Genomic DNA, 13039 nt, shown 5'->3' with positions numbered 1-13039 from the left:
TGAGAGAGAGAGAGACGTGAGAGAGAGAGAGACGTGAGAGAGAGAGAGACGTGAGAGAGAGAGAGACGTGAGAGAGAGAGAGACGTGAGAGAGAGAGAGACGTGAGAGAGAGAGAGACGTGAGAGAGAGAGACGTGAGAGAGAGAGAGACGTGAGAGAGAGAGAGACGTGAGAGAGAGAGACGTGAGAGAGAGAGACGTGAGAGAGAGACACGTGAGAGAGAGACACGTGAGAGAGAGACACGTGAGAGAGAGACACGTGAGAGAGAGACACGTGAGAGAGAGACACGTGAGAGAGAGACACGTGAGAGAGAGAGACGTGAGAGAGAGAGACGTGAGAGAGAGAGACGTGAGAGAGAGAGACGTGAGAGAGAGAGACGTGAGAGAGAGAGACGTGAGAGAGAGAGGCGTGAGAGAGAGAGGCGTGAGAGAGAGAGGCGTGAGAGAGAGAGGCGTGAGAGAGAGAGGCGTGAGAGAGAGAGGCGTGAGAGAGAGAGACGTGAGAGAGAGACGTGAGAGAGAGACGTGAGAGAGAGACGTGAGAGACGTGAGAGAGACGAGATGTGAGAGATATGAGAGGGATGAGAGAGAGATAAAGATGAGAACTTAAGGGAATAGAAGAATCCAGGATATCTATAAACAGAAAGATAGTGAGGAAACACTTAGCTAACCTAAATGAATTCAAGTCTCCAGGTCCAGATGAATTACACCCCAGAGTACTGAAGGAGATAGCAGAAGAAATTTTTGAACCCCTCTCCATAATCTTTGAAAATTCTTGGAGAACAGGAGAAGTCCCAGAAGACTTGAGAAGAGCAAATGTTGTTCCTATCTTCAAAAAGGGGAAGAAGGTGGACCCAGGCAACTATAGGCCGGTGAGTCTGACTTCTATACCAGGAAAGATCTTTGAACAAATTATTAAACAACATGTATGTCAGTACCTGGATAAGAATGAAGTGATTAAACGGAGTCAGCATGGTTTTGTAACTAATAAGTCATGTCAGACTAACTTAATTTCCTTCTATGACGGAATCACTGATTGGGTGGATCAAGGAAATGCTGTAGATATAGTATATCTTGCCTTCAGCAAAGCATTTGACAAAGTATCTCATACAATCCTTATTGAAAAAATGACTAAGTATGGAATGAACAAGGCAACTGTTAGGTGGATTCATAACTGGCTTAGTGATCGGATCCAAAGAGTGGTCGTAAATGGCTGCACATCCAGTTGGAAGAATGTGTCAAGTGGGGTACCACAGGGCTCTGTCCTGGGCCCTGTATTGTTCAACATCTTTATCAATGATTTAGATGATGGAATTGAGGGTAAACGGATTAAATTTGCTGATGACACAAAGCAAGGAGGGATAGCTAATACTAGAGAAGAGAGAGAGAGGATTCAAAAATATATTAATAAACTGGAGCAGTGGGCAGCAACTAACAGAATGGTTTTTAACAGGGAAAAATGCAAAGTACTACATCTGGGCAATAAAAATGATAAAAGCATATACAGAATGGGAGGAATAGGGCTAAGCAACAGCACATTTGAAAAAGACTTGGGTATACTAATAGATAACAGACTGAATATGAGTCAACAGTGTGACGCAGCAGCAAAAAAGGCAAATCCAATTCTAGGATGTATTAACAGAAGCATACAGTCTAGATCACGTGAAGTCATTATTGCCCTCTACTCCTCTATGGTCAGACCTCATCTGGAATATTGTGTCCAGTTTTGGGCACCACATTTTAAAAAAGACATCAACAAACTGGAGCAAGTTCAGAAAAGAGCGACTAGAATGGTGACCGGTCTGCAAACCCTGTCTTATGAGGAAAGGTTGCAGGATTTGGGAATGTTTAGTTTGCAAAAGAGAAGACTGAGAGGAGACTAAATAGCTGTCTAGAAATATCTAAAGGGCTGTCACATTGTAGAGGGAGCATCTTTATTCTCATTTGCACAAGGAAAGACTAGAAGCAATGGGATGAAACTGAAAGGGAGGAGACACAGATTAGATATAAGAAAAAACTTTTTGACAGTTAGAGTGATCAATGAGTGGAACAGGCTACCACGAGAAGTGGCGAGTTCTCCTTCAATGGAAGTCTTCAAACAGAGGCTGGACAGACATCTGACTGGGATGATTTAGCGAATCCTGCTTTGAGCAGGGGGTTGGACCAGATGGCCCAGGAGGTCCCTTCCAACTCTACGATTCTATGAAAGATGAGAGAGATTGAGAGAGATACAGAGACAGAGAGTTAGAGAAAGAGATAGAGATGAGAAAGATGAGAGAGCAAGACCCCTCCATCAATGCCAACACTCTGGCTTTAGTATATGCTACATTTGCTTTCATGTATCAGCAGAGCTTCAAGACTTTCCAGTACATGTGCTTTCCTTTTTGTCTATAGCCTGCTTTCAGTGTCCGTGCCCTACTAGACACTTTCTCCCCTCTCCACTGCAGATCTCTGAACAACCCCTTCCCAAGCTGCTACCACTTACATTGACAGACAGAAAAAAAAAGCAGAGAGGGTTGTTAAAACCAGAAGCTCTGACAGATTTTTTTTTTTTTGCAGATCACTCCACAAGATAAAAGGACTTAGGGTACCGTTACACCTAGCGATGCACCAGCGATCCCGACTAGCGATATGACGCGGTCAGGATCGCTGGTGCATCACTAGGTGGTCGCTAGTGAGCTGCCACTCAGGCAGATCTCACTAGCGACATCGCTGGGGACGGGGATCGCTACTTACCTGTCAGACGCGGCGATCCTGCGTCCTCCTGCCCGGTCCACGCGTTGCTCGTCGTCACAGCAGGAAGCGCCGCAGGAAGTGGCCGACGAGGAATGGTCCAGGACCTTCTTGCGTGATCACCGATAACCAGCGGGGAAGCGGTCGGAGGTAATTATCACATGCAGCGATATCGCTAGCGATATCGCAGTGTGTAACGGGGGCTTTACAGACATTCAACAACTACAAAATGTTACAAAAATTTGAATGACGGCTATATAAAATGCAACCTTATAATTAGGGAGGAAATAAACAATTTTTAAAAATTCTATGCGGAGATGTACATAGCCTTTACTGTAAAGTATTTCTCACTCTGGAAGGAATACACTGTTTGAATGAAGAATTCTTTGGTTCTATAGACTCACTCTGCTCTCCCCATAGGGAACATATCAATGCTCAGCTGAGCAATCTGCTACTGAACAAAGTTGGTGTTACTTAGTGCAACTCAAGTCGGTCAATTTCCTGCAGGTGGACCATCACGGTAATTTAACCAGGGAGCAAATTACGCCCCATCCTGAATAAACTTCTCTGACACTGTAAGATCCTTCTCACAATGATCAACAGTTTACCGACTCCTGACACTGGATACACGAGCGAGCGGCACTAAATCTTTGTGTGGAGCTGCGCTCCGGCGTCAGGTGGGAGCTATCTTCGGAGATGAGCTCAGCGCGGCCTTCAAATAACTTCCAGAGTAACTTGAATCATGGCTCTATTATTAGCAGTGCGGCTAAGGCTGTGGGATTTATAGTAAGAGGAACTGGATCCAGCACAACGATATTCAGAAGATATATGAAAGTAAACAAGACGTCTTTTAATCAGTAAAGTATTAACATCAGGGTTACCGCTTGTTAGCAGGACAATGATAAGCTCTCAAAATGCTTCAAGTCTAGCCGGACAATGGTGATAAATGCATTCCGGATCTAATAAAGATCACCAAAACTTAGTCTATTTACACTGCAAGATTATCGTTCTTGCGAAAGATCATTTCGCGATTATCTTGGTCTCACCTGACGAACGAGCAAAACACTTGATCGTCAGGTGAAAAGATGCTTTCTGCTACAGAACTGACCATTGTTCTCGGTAGTGGAAACAGAACCTGTGCTGCTGAGAGGAAGGGAGCCGATGTGCACTGAATGATCTATGAAAGATCTGTCAGTACGCATCTGAAGTTGGGTCGGCCTGGGTAAACAGGCTGGTAAACGATAAACCTGGTATATGGTAGCTTGAATATGGTTGGAGAACCCCCGACCACACACACATTTTTTTTCTCTAAGTGGGGAATTACTTACAATTATGGACTTGCTTGTGATAAAACATTTCGGTGTACACTGTACATTGACAGAAAGCAAAAAAAATAAAAAATAAGTGTTGTGTGCAGGGTTACACCGAGCAGGAGGACTAGGAGGCACGAGACACCTAGTCCTGTAGTGATCATATCCAGCTGATAAAACACTGATTTTATTGAAACAATAAGCAGCCCATTAAATGATCCATCGCTGGAATCAGGGTCTCTGCCCTTCACCTCATGCTACTCTCAGATTATATAAGAAAAACCTGTGGACAGATTCCCTTTAATAAAGTCACTTTTGGCAATACATTAAACACAATCTTCCCTGTCAAACTGAATAGATATGGCCGCTGTGAACAACTAATTGCCATTATATGGTAATCTAAATTGCATATGGCTGGTTTAAGGAAACCTTCATTTGCCCAGCAATTGGAATGCTATCTAAAGCATATGACACATCTGCCGATGAAAGCATCGTAGGGATCGGTCTAACATTATAGACTAACAATTAACAGAACATCTTTGAACATCTGTGATTTTAATGCAGTGAAGTTATAAAACTGGATGTTTAGGGAAAAAAAACCCCCAAAAAAAACAACACGAGCAACAACACGTTGCCTGCTCTTGGCCTTAGGGTCACAAAATGAAAACAATAGTGATGAGTGAACGTGCTGGGATAAGGTGTTATTGGAGCGTGCTCGGGTGATTGTCGTCTTCGGCGTGCTCGAATACTATGTTCGATTCCCTGCGGCTGCATGTCTCACGGCTGTTCGACAACAACTCATGCAGAGATTTCCCGTTTGTTATGAAATCCCGGCATGTGTTGCAGCTGTTGAACAGTCGCAAGACATGCAGCCGCGGGGAGTCGAACATTGTCTTTGGTGTGGTCGAAAAATATGTTCGATTCCCCGCAGCTGTTCGACAGCCGCAACACATGCAGGCATTTCCTAACAAACGGGCAATCCCTGCAAAACATGCAGCAGCAGGGACTCGAACATACTTTTCGAGCACGCCGAAGACACTCGATAAGTTCCCAAGCATGCTCGGATATAACACCTTACCTCACTAGAAAGCATCCTAATGGACATACGGACAAGGAAGGGTTAAAGAATCCTAACCTCTGCCGCCTGCGTCTCCTGATGCAGCAACGTAAGGCCCGTCAAATCTTCCAGGAAGGAGTGCGAAGAGTTAAAAACTTTGACCAAGAACTGGAAGCCATCTTTCTCATACTGATCTATCACCTGGAAAAGACGAGAGGTAAAGATTAGTGCCGTAAGTGAGATCAATCACCTTCAAATAACGGTAAAAAAAGGGGTTTAATAGCAGCTCAAAAAAAAAAAAAGGTTCAACTTCAGAGTCTAGAGAGGGCGCTGCTGCTGAACTTGGTGCAAGAACTGGTCTACACCGCCAGAAAGAAACAGGGAGCACAGCGATATTGTAATCAGCCTTTTAGTAATCCTGCAGAGATAAATCGCTTTTCTGACACACAGTTAAGAATGACTGTGTGTGCTTTCGTAGTTGTAGTGAAGGCGCTGTGTATATCCAGTAATCCCGCTACAATAAAACCTCATGTTTGTTCTGCATAATCCAAGAAAAGTGACAGCTACTGCGCCTTCAGGTGGTACGCTTTCTCACGGAGTCGCCTGCCACATTACCTGCTCAGGAAATGTAAACTATTTTAAAAAAAAACCCGTAAAGGCTATGTTCCACCTTTGCGACCATTTTCTATAGCGCCATTGGAAACTCCGCATCCTTCATCTCAATCAGAGAAAGCTGTAAAATGTTGCACACCTGCTACAAAAAGTGCAGGACTGTGCCGCACAGACACAGAGAAGAGGCCTGAAAGCCGAATCCCTCCCAAATGGCTGATTAGTAGCGGAGCCGAGAGTCAGACTGTCACCGATCTGACACGGATGGCCTATTCTAAGGATTGACCATCACTTTTTCAACTTTCATAACACTTTTATGCTATGAATTTTTATAGATATATGCCACAATAAAATGGCTGCCAAAGAACCCGCCAGGCGATTCGTGCCGCCCAAACTGCGGGAGGAACAAATTTTAGCCTAGTATATTATTCTCTGAAACCCTCAGAAATCCCATACTTTGAAGGACTGGCTGGAGACCAAGTTAGTTTGTCTGACCGGCTCTTCCCAGCGCTGCAGCTGAGCTGGTGATTGACAGTCCTCTCTCTCTGTACATGGAAGGGAGAGACCTGCATTCGCCAGCTGCGGTGATGGGAGGAGATGGCCGGAGGTGACGCCAGGCTAAACTGGTCTCGGGATAACGTCCCCAGCTGGATCTTCAAAGTAAATCATCTGTGAAATCCTGGCGCTGTCTAACTAGTGCAGCCTGAATCACCTGACAGACTCCCTTTAAATAAAGCATAAATTGCACTTTAAGGTCCTTATCTGGGCACGTAGATATTAGCAGAAATAGCCTGACTCAGATCCTAATGCACGGCATTATGTAAGGAGCATGCTGTCATCAGGGCAAAGAGAATTATGAAGGGAGGGAGGGGGAGGAGGTGAGCTGTGACATCGCCTATTGTAAATGGTGGGTCCTGTGTTATTAGTTGTGGATAAAGGTGTTACCTTTCATTGTAATCCTGACTGTGATAAGGAAACTGCTGAAAAGTCAAATGTATGGAACAGGGTGTATATGTGAAAATTGCAAACATTTGTAATAAAATAGTGTTCCTGAAAATGTCTGATTAAAGAATCCCTTTCAGGTCCCTCGGCCGCTGATCATGAAGGGTCTTGATGCTAGAAACCCTACATTCAGCTGTGTTCACTGCAAGGAAATAATAGCTTTACCTGTAGATGAGTGTAGAAGAAGCAAAACAAGATGTCTTATACACCCATCACAGGGGTAACAGGACGAGTATAACGGAGCCAGAAAATAAAAACAGATGCCCTAAGGCTTCTGTACTAGAGGTATGTCCATAAAGCCATGTCCCTGGATTGTAGTGTAATTACATGAACACACGCGGGGGCTTAAGAGACAAGTGACACTTAGAACAAGAGCAGCACATCAAAGAACAGCAGATCAAGGACTAGAATAAGGAGATCATAAATATGTCAATGTTCCAACACTGCAGGCCCCAAAACCAAAATCACATCACAGACATGTTAGGACAAGTAGAAGTAACAGAAGAAACTAAATTAACCTATAAGATGCCCCAGTCCTTGTAGAAGAAGGACTGTGATAATCAGAGCAACCTTCAGCCTGTAGCCATAAGCCAGAGCCCCTAAATGTATCACCATCACTTGAGAATATCTGTCATCGACGGGGTCTTGAGCAACGGACCCACCTAAATTACATCTATGTGCCCTAATATGGACAACATATGTGACCATGAGACCATAAGTCTATTTTTTAATTTGAATCTGTCACCAGGTGTTTGCTACTCCATCTGACGTAGGGGCAGAGACCCTGATTCCAGTGATCTATCACTTCCTTTGTTGCAGTTTTGATAAAATCACTGTTTTCTCTGCTGCAGATTTAACAGTTGTCTAAATGCTGAGTTTGGTATAACCTCGTCCACCCCACTGATTGGCAACTTTCTCTGTACACTGTGCATTGGCAGACTGCAGCCAATAAGTGGTGTGGGTGGGGTTATACAGAGCTCAGAATTCAGAGAGCTGCTAAATCTGAGGCAGATAAAACACAGGTTTTTAATTAAAACTGTATCAAGCAGCTCAGTAAGTGATACCTCACTGGAATTAGGGTATCTGCCTCTACAATATGCTGCTCACAGATGGGAGGATAGCAAAAATCTGGCTACAGATTCCCTTTACAGGGAGAAGGGTTAATTGTTTCGCCTGGCCAGATATAAAGATTTGCCAGTCCAAAAAATAGCATGGTAGAATAAAAACTATTACTGAAACTCAGGCCGGCCAAAGCAATTTCCCATCCATTTCTGCTCACAATAATTAACCAGGCCCAGGAGAAGGCATGACGTGGCTTAAAAGAAAGGAAAAGAAAAATAGGTTTAGAAATAATAGTAATAGTCCTATTCTGGGATATGCGCCATTTCCTAAAGTCAACGAAAAGCACAATCTACGGCAAATAGCTACCACCCCCCGACCATAAAGAAAAGTAGTAACAATTCACGTCTTCTGCTCTACGCCAATAATTCCACGTACATTTACCATTCTTATTCATGCTGCTTTGCAGGATGTTGTCTTGTGGCAAGGACCATTAATACCGCAGGCCATGAACATTACGAGGAATGAAAAGAGTCAACACGACAATAGTCTGCATGTACTAAAAAAAAAAAAAATAATAATAATAATAATAATAAAAAAAAAAAAAAAATCTGTGTGTAGTGGGATTCTGGCACGCCTCAGACTTCCATAGAAAGAGTGACCTTCCTGTCCTTACACAACGGAGGAAGGTTCCCATACACAAACAGGAAAGGGAGCAGAGGAAGGAAGCCGAGCCTGTGAGGACAACGCCGGACTTACAGCTAATGGCTTCATTCAACACTAATGGGAAGAGTGGTCGGGAACATTTCCAGCCAACTATACCTCTCTAGTAACCAGGACAAATACACCTTATATGGTAAAAAGTGAAAAATTCAGGCCATACAAAGCTGCCAAGACACTAGAAATACGTCCCGGTATTAGGCCGGGTTCATCAGGGGATTCGTGCTGCCTGAACCCAAGGGGAAGGTTTTACTTTGAAACGATGCGGCACTTTAGAGAAAAATACCAAAAACACAATCTGACAAATGAGCTGGACACAAGGAACAATGTCCACAAAGAGGCTCCATCGGGCTTGTCCGCCAACCAGCTTGATTGACAGTTTTCTTCCTTATCATACAGACTTTTTTTTTGGAACTTCTGGAGTTCCTCTCTCCAAAGTTGGGCTGCTGCCATTTTGGTAGTTCACTAAAAGGCAGTTACTGCCACTATCTGCCATGTTCTAGATTGGAGTGGGTGCTCCGCCATAGTCACTATTTCGACAAGCATGTAGTCTCACAATAGGCTGTTCCTCTTCCCTTCACCCATATTGGAACGATATTACACAATGAAAGTTCTAGCGCTGAGGATGCTGTAATCACAGGACTTTAGTAACTAGAAACTCGCCCCTAGCTAGCGCTAGTTGACGTATATATCCGTCAGTTGGTGCTTTGTGACGGATATATACGACATCCTGATCAGACAGTACTACTTTCATACCAGTGTGATCAGTAGGATCTTTCTATAACTGAGAGGACTGGTGATCTCACCCATCCCAGGAATGTAACCTCTTATAACTCCCGCTGCCAATGCCAACAGTGGAACACAATAGTTTGACAGAGGGAGAGTGCGCCATCTGTCAGCACATCCTCCTTATAAATAGTGCAGTATATTACCCATGCTACCATAGGATCGCTCATTCAAGTTCCCTTAGGGGAACTAATAAATTAATTATTAATATATAAATATTGTAAAAAAAAAAAAGTTTTAAAAAGTTATATGGGCCCACAAATAGTGCCAATAACGAAACTAATTTGTCTCCTTTTGGCCGAAGAACAGATAATGCGTCTTTCAAGAATTTGGCTTTTTTTCGCAAAAAGCAAGCAAGCCCAGTATTTCAATTTACAAGCTAACAGTGGATTGTAGGTATTGTGTTTTTTTTAGTAGTTTGTTAATTTTTTTTTTAAATAACAATTCAGATTCTTTTTGGCTAAATGTGCAGGTCCTGAATACGGGGACTTAGAGTTCATTTTTATCAGCTGCACAGTATTTTTTTTTTTTCCATTCTATACTACTTAATATTCTACATAACATACATTATATAACCATCTGGCCACTGGGAACCAGCAGAGACCCAAATGAAACAAACTCGCTTAGCTCAGAGGGAGATAAGCAAATGGTGGAGAGGAAATCGAGGAGGAGGAGGCTTGCTGCGCGGGCCCCAGATAAAATAATAGGAAACGCTTTCAGGATGTATCGTGGGGACTGGCTGGCTTGACTCAGCAGTCTGTTGGAGGCCCAGCAGCGGGCCCCTGCTTTATTCTTCTCCCAGCATTTAGAAGTCAGGGTGGAGTACGGGCTGAATACATCAGATGGTTATATTCCGGGACACCCACATGTAATGGCAGAGGACATTAAGCTGAGATTTTCCAGAAAGGAACACAAGGGAGTTGCCTGGGTCTGAACTTGTAACCATAACTGATGTAAGATCTCTTATCTCAGGAAGTCCATGTGTATGGCTGGACTGGGGTCAGAACACAGAAACCTCCTGGAGGATCCATCGACTTATTGAACGTTATCAAACCCTTTTCCTTTAAAATTCGAGATTAACAATTCTTTTAGAACAGTGTCTTCTATTCCTAATGTACCTCCTACCTCCCCTAAAAAAAAAAAAAAGGTTCCTTTTAAATCTCTCTCAAAGGGCTAACAGCAGATTCATGCTGTGAAAAAGAGTTGGAAAATCCAGCAACCGCAAAAGTAATAAAACATCACATTTATTGGTAAATTAAAACATGAAAAAGAAAAAATTTAATAACCATGATTGTATAACGGTCAACACATTTCGAGCTACACTAGCTCTTAATCATGGCCACGATGACTAGTCCAAGGCAGGTATCCAGCGGCTTCACACTGCCCGCCTAGACTGACAGTCCAAGGCAGGTCTCCAATGGCTTCTCCCTGCCCTGCTCGCCTAGACTGACAGTCCAAGGCAGGTCTCCAGTGGCTTCTCCCTGCCCTGCTCGCCTAGACTGACAGTCCAAGGCAGTTATCCAGCAGCTTCTCCCTGCCCTGCTCACCTAGACTGACAGTCCAAGGCAGGTATCCAGCGGCTTCTCTCTGCCCTGCTCAACTAGACTGACAGTCCAAAGCAGGTATCCAGCGGCTTCTCTCTGCTCAACTAGATTGACAGTCCAAAGCAGGTATCCAGCGGCTTCTCTCTGCTCAACTAGATTGACAGTCCAAAGCAGGTCTCCAGTGGCTTCTCCCTGCACTGCTCGCCTAGCCTGACAGTCCAAGGCAGGTATCCAGCGGCTTCTCTCTGCCCTGCTCAGCTAGACTGACAGTCCAAAGCAGGTATCCAGCGGCTTCTCTCTGCTCAACTAGATTGACAGTCCAAAGCAGGTATCCAGCGGCTTCTCTCTGCTCAACTAGATTGACAGTCCAAAGCAGGTATCCAGCGGCTTCTCTCTGCTCAACTAGATTGACAGTCCAAAGCAGGTCTCCAGTGGCTTCTCCCTGCACTGCTCGCCTAGCCTGACAGTCCAAGGCAGGTATCCAGCGGCTTCTCTCTGCCCTGCTCAGCTAGACTGACAGTCCAAAGCAGGTATCCAGCGGCTTCTCTCTGCTCAACTAGATTGACAGTCCAAAGCAGGTCTCCAGTGGCTTCTCCCTGCACTGCTCGCCTAGCCTGACAGTCCATGGCAGGTATCCAGCGGCTTCTCCCTGCCCGCCTAGACTGACAGTCCAAGGCAGGTATCCAGTGGCTTCACCCTGCCCTGCTCACCTAGACTGACAGTCCAAGGCAGTTATCCAACGGCTTCTCCCTGCCCTGCTCGCTTAGACTGACAGTCCAAGGCAGGTATCCAGCGGCTTCTCCCTGCCCTTCTAGACTGACCGTCCAAGGCAGGTATCCAGCAGCTTCTCCCTGCCCTGCTCATCTAGACTGACAGTCCATAGCAGGTATCCAGCGACTTCTCTCTGCCCTGCTCAACTAGACTGACAGTCCAAGGCATGTCTCCAGCGGCTTCTCCCTGCACTGCTCGCCTAGCCTGACAGTCCAAGGCAGGTATCCAGCGGCTTCTCCCTGCCCGTCTAGACTGACAGTCCAAGGCAGGTCTCCAGCGGCTTCTCCCTGCACTGCTCGCCTAGCCTGACAGACCAAGGCAGGTATCCAGCGGCTTCTCCCTGCCCGCCTAGACTAACAGTCCAAGGCAGGTATCCAGTGGCTTCTCCCTGCCCTGCTCATCTAGACTGACAGTCCAAGGCAGGTATCCAGCAGCTTCTCCCTACCCTGCTCATCTAGACTGACAGTCCAAAGCAGGTATCCAGCGGCTTCTCCCTGCCCATCTAGACTGACAGTCCAAGGCAGGTCTCCAGCGGCTTCTCCCTGCCCTGTTCGCCTAGCCTGACAGTCCAAGGCAGGTATCCAGCAGCTTCTTCCTGCCCGCCTAGACTAACAGTCCAAGGCAGGTATCCAGCTGCTTCTCCCTGCCCTGCTCGCCTGGCCTAACAGTCCAAGGCAGGTATCCAGCGGCTTCTCCCTGCCCACCTAGACTAACAGTCCAAGGCAGGTATCCAGCGACTTCTCCCTGACCTACTCATCTAGACAGACCAAGGCTGGTCTCCAGTGGCTTCTCCCTGCCCAACTAGCCCGACAGTCCAAGGCAGGTATCCAGCGGCTTCTCCCCGCCCGCCTAGACTGACAGTCCAAGGCAGGTATCCAGCGACTTCTCCCTGCCCTACTCATCTAGACAGACCAAGGCTGGTCTCCAGTGGCTTCTCCCTGCCCTGCTCAACTAGACTGACAGTCCAAGGCAGGTCTCCAGCGGCTTCTCCCTGCACTGCTCGCCTAGCCTGACAGTCCAAGGCAGGTATCCAGCGGCTTCTCCCTGCCCGCCTAGACTGACAGTCCAAGGCAGGTCTCCAGCGGCTTCACCCTGCACTGCTCGCCTAGCCTGACAGTCCAAGGCAGGTATCCAGCGGCTTCTCCCTGCCCGCCTAGACTAACAGTCCAAGGCAGGTATCCAGCAGCTTCTCCCTACCCTGCTCATCTAGACTGACAGTCCAAAGAAGGTATCCAGCGGCTTCTCCTTGCCCATCTAGACTGACAGTCCAAGGCAGGTCTCCAGCGGCTTCTCCCTGCCCTGCTCGCCTAGCCTAACAATCCAAGGCAGGTATCCAGCGGCTTCTCCCTGCCCGCCTAGACTGACAGGCCAAGGCAGGTATCCAGTGACTTCTCCCTGCCCTACTCATCTAGACAGACCAAGGCTGGTCTCCAGCGGCTTCTCCCTGCCC

The 13039-nt window shown here is 46.1% G+C and overlaps 1 protein-coding gene across 3 annotated transcripts in view; it reads right to left on the bottom strand.

The window, feature by feature from the left end:
* Positions 1-13039, bottom strand: part of ATG7 (autophagy related 7) — a 354904-nt gene that overhangs the window by 153645 nt on the left and 188220 nt on the right. For all 3 annotated transcript variants that reach the window (XM_073574239.1, XM_073574238.1, XM_073574240.1), the window contains exon 18: positions 5177-5299. In XM_073574239.1, coding sequence (XP_073430340.1) covers positions 5177-5299 — 123 coding nt within the window. The remainder of the gene's footprint in view (positions 1-5176; positions 5300-13039) is intronic.

Source organism: Dendrobates tinctorius, unplaced genomic scaffold (assembly GCF_039654945.1).
Source record: "Dendrobates tinctorius isolate UK_male_01 unplaced genomic scaffold, ASM3965494v1 ptg000038l, whole genome shotgun sequence".
Taxonomy (NCBI): domain Eukaryota; kingdom Metazoa; phylum Chordata; class Amphibia; order Anura; family Dendrobatidae; genus Dendrobates; species Dendrobates tinctorius.
Note: the sequence above shows the minus strand (reverse complement) of the source record. Positions and strands in the feature narration are given on the sequence as shown.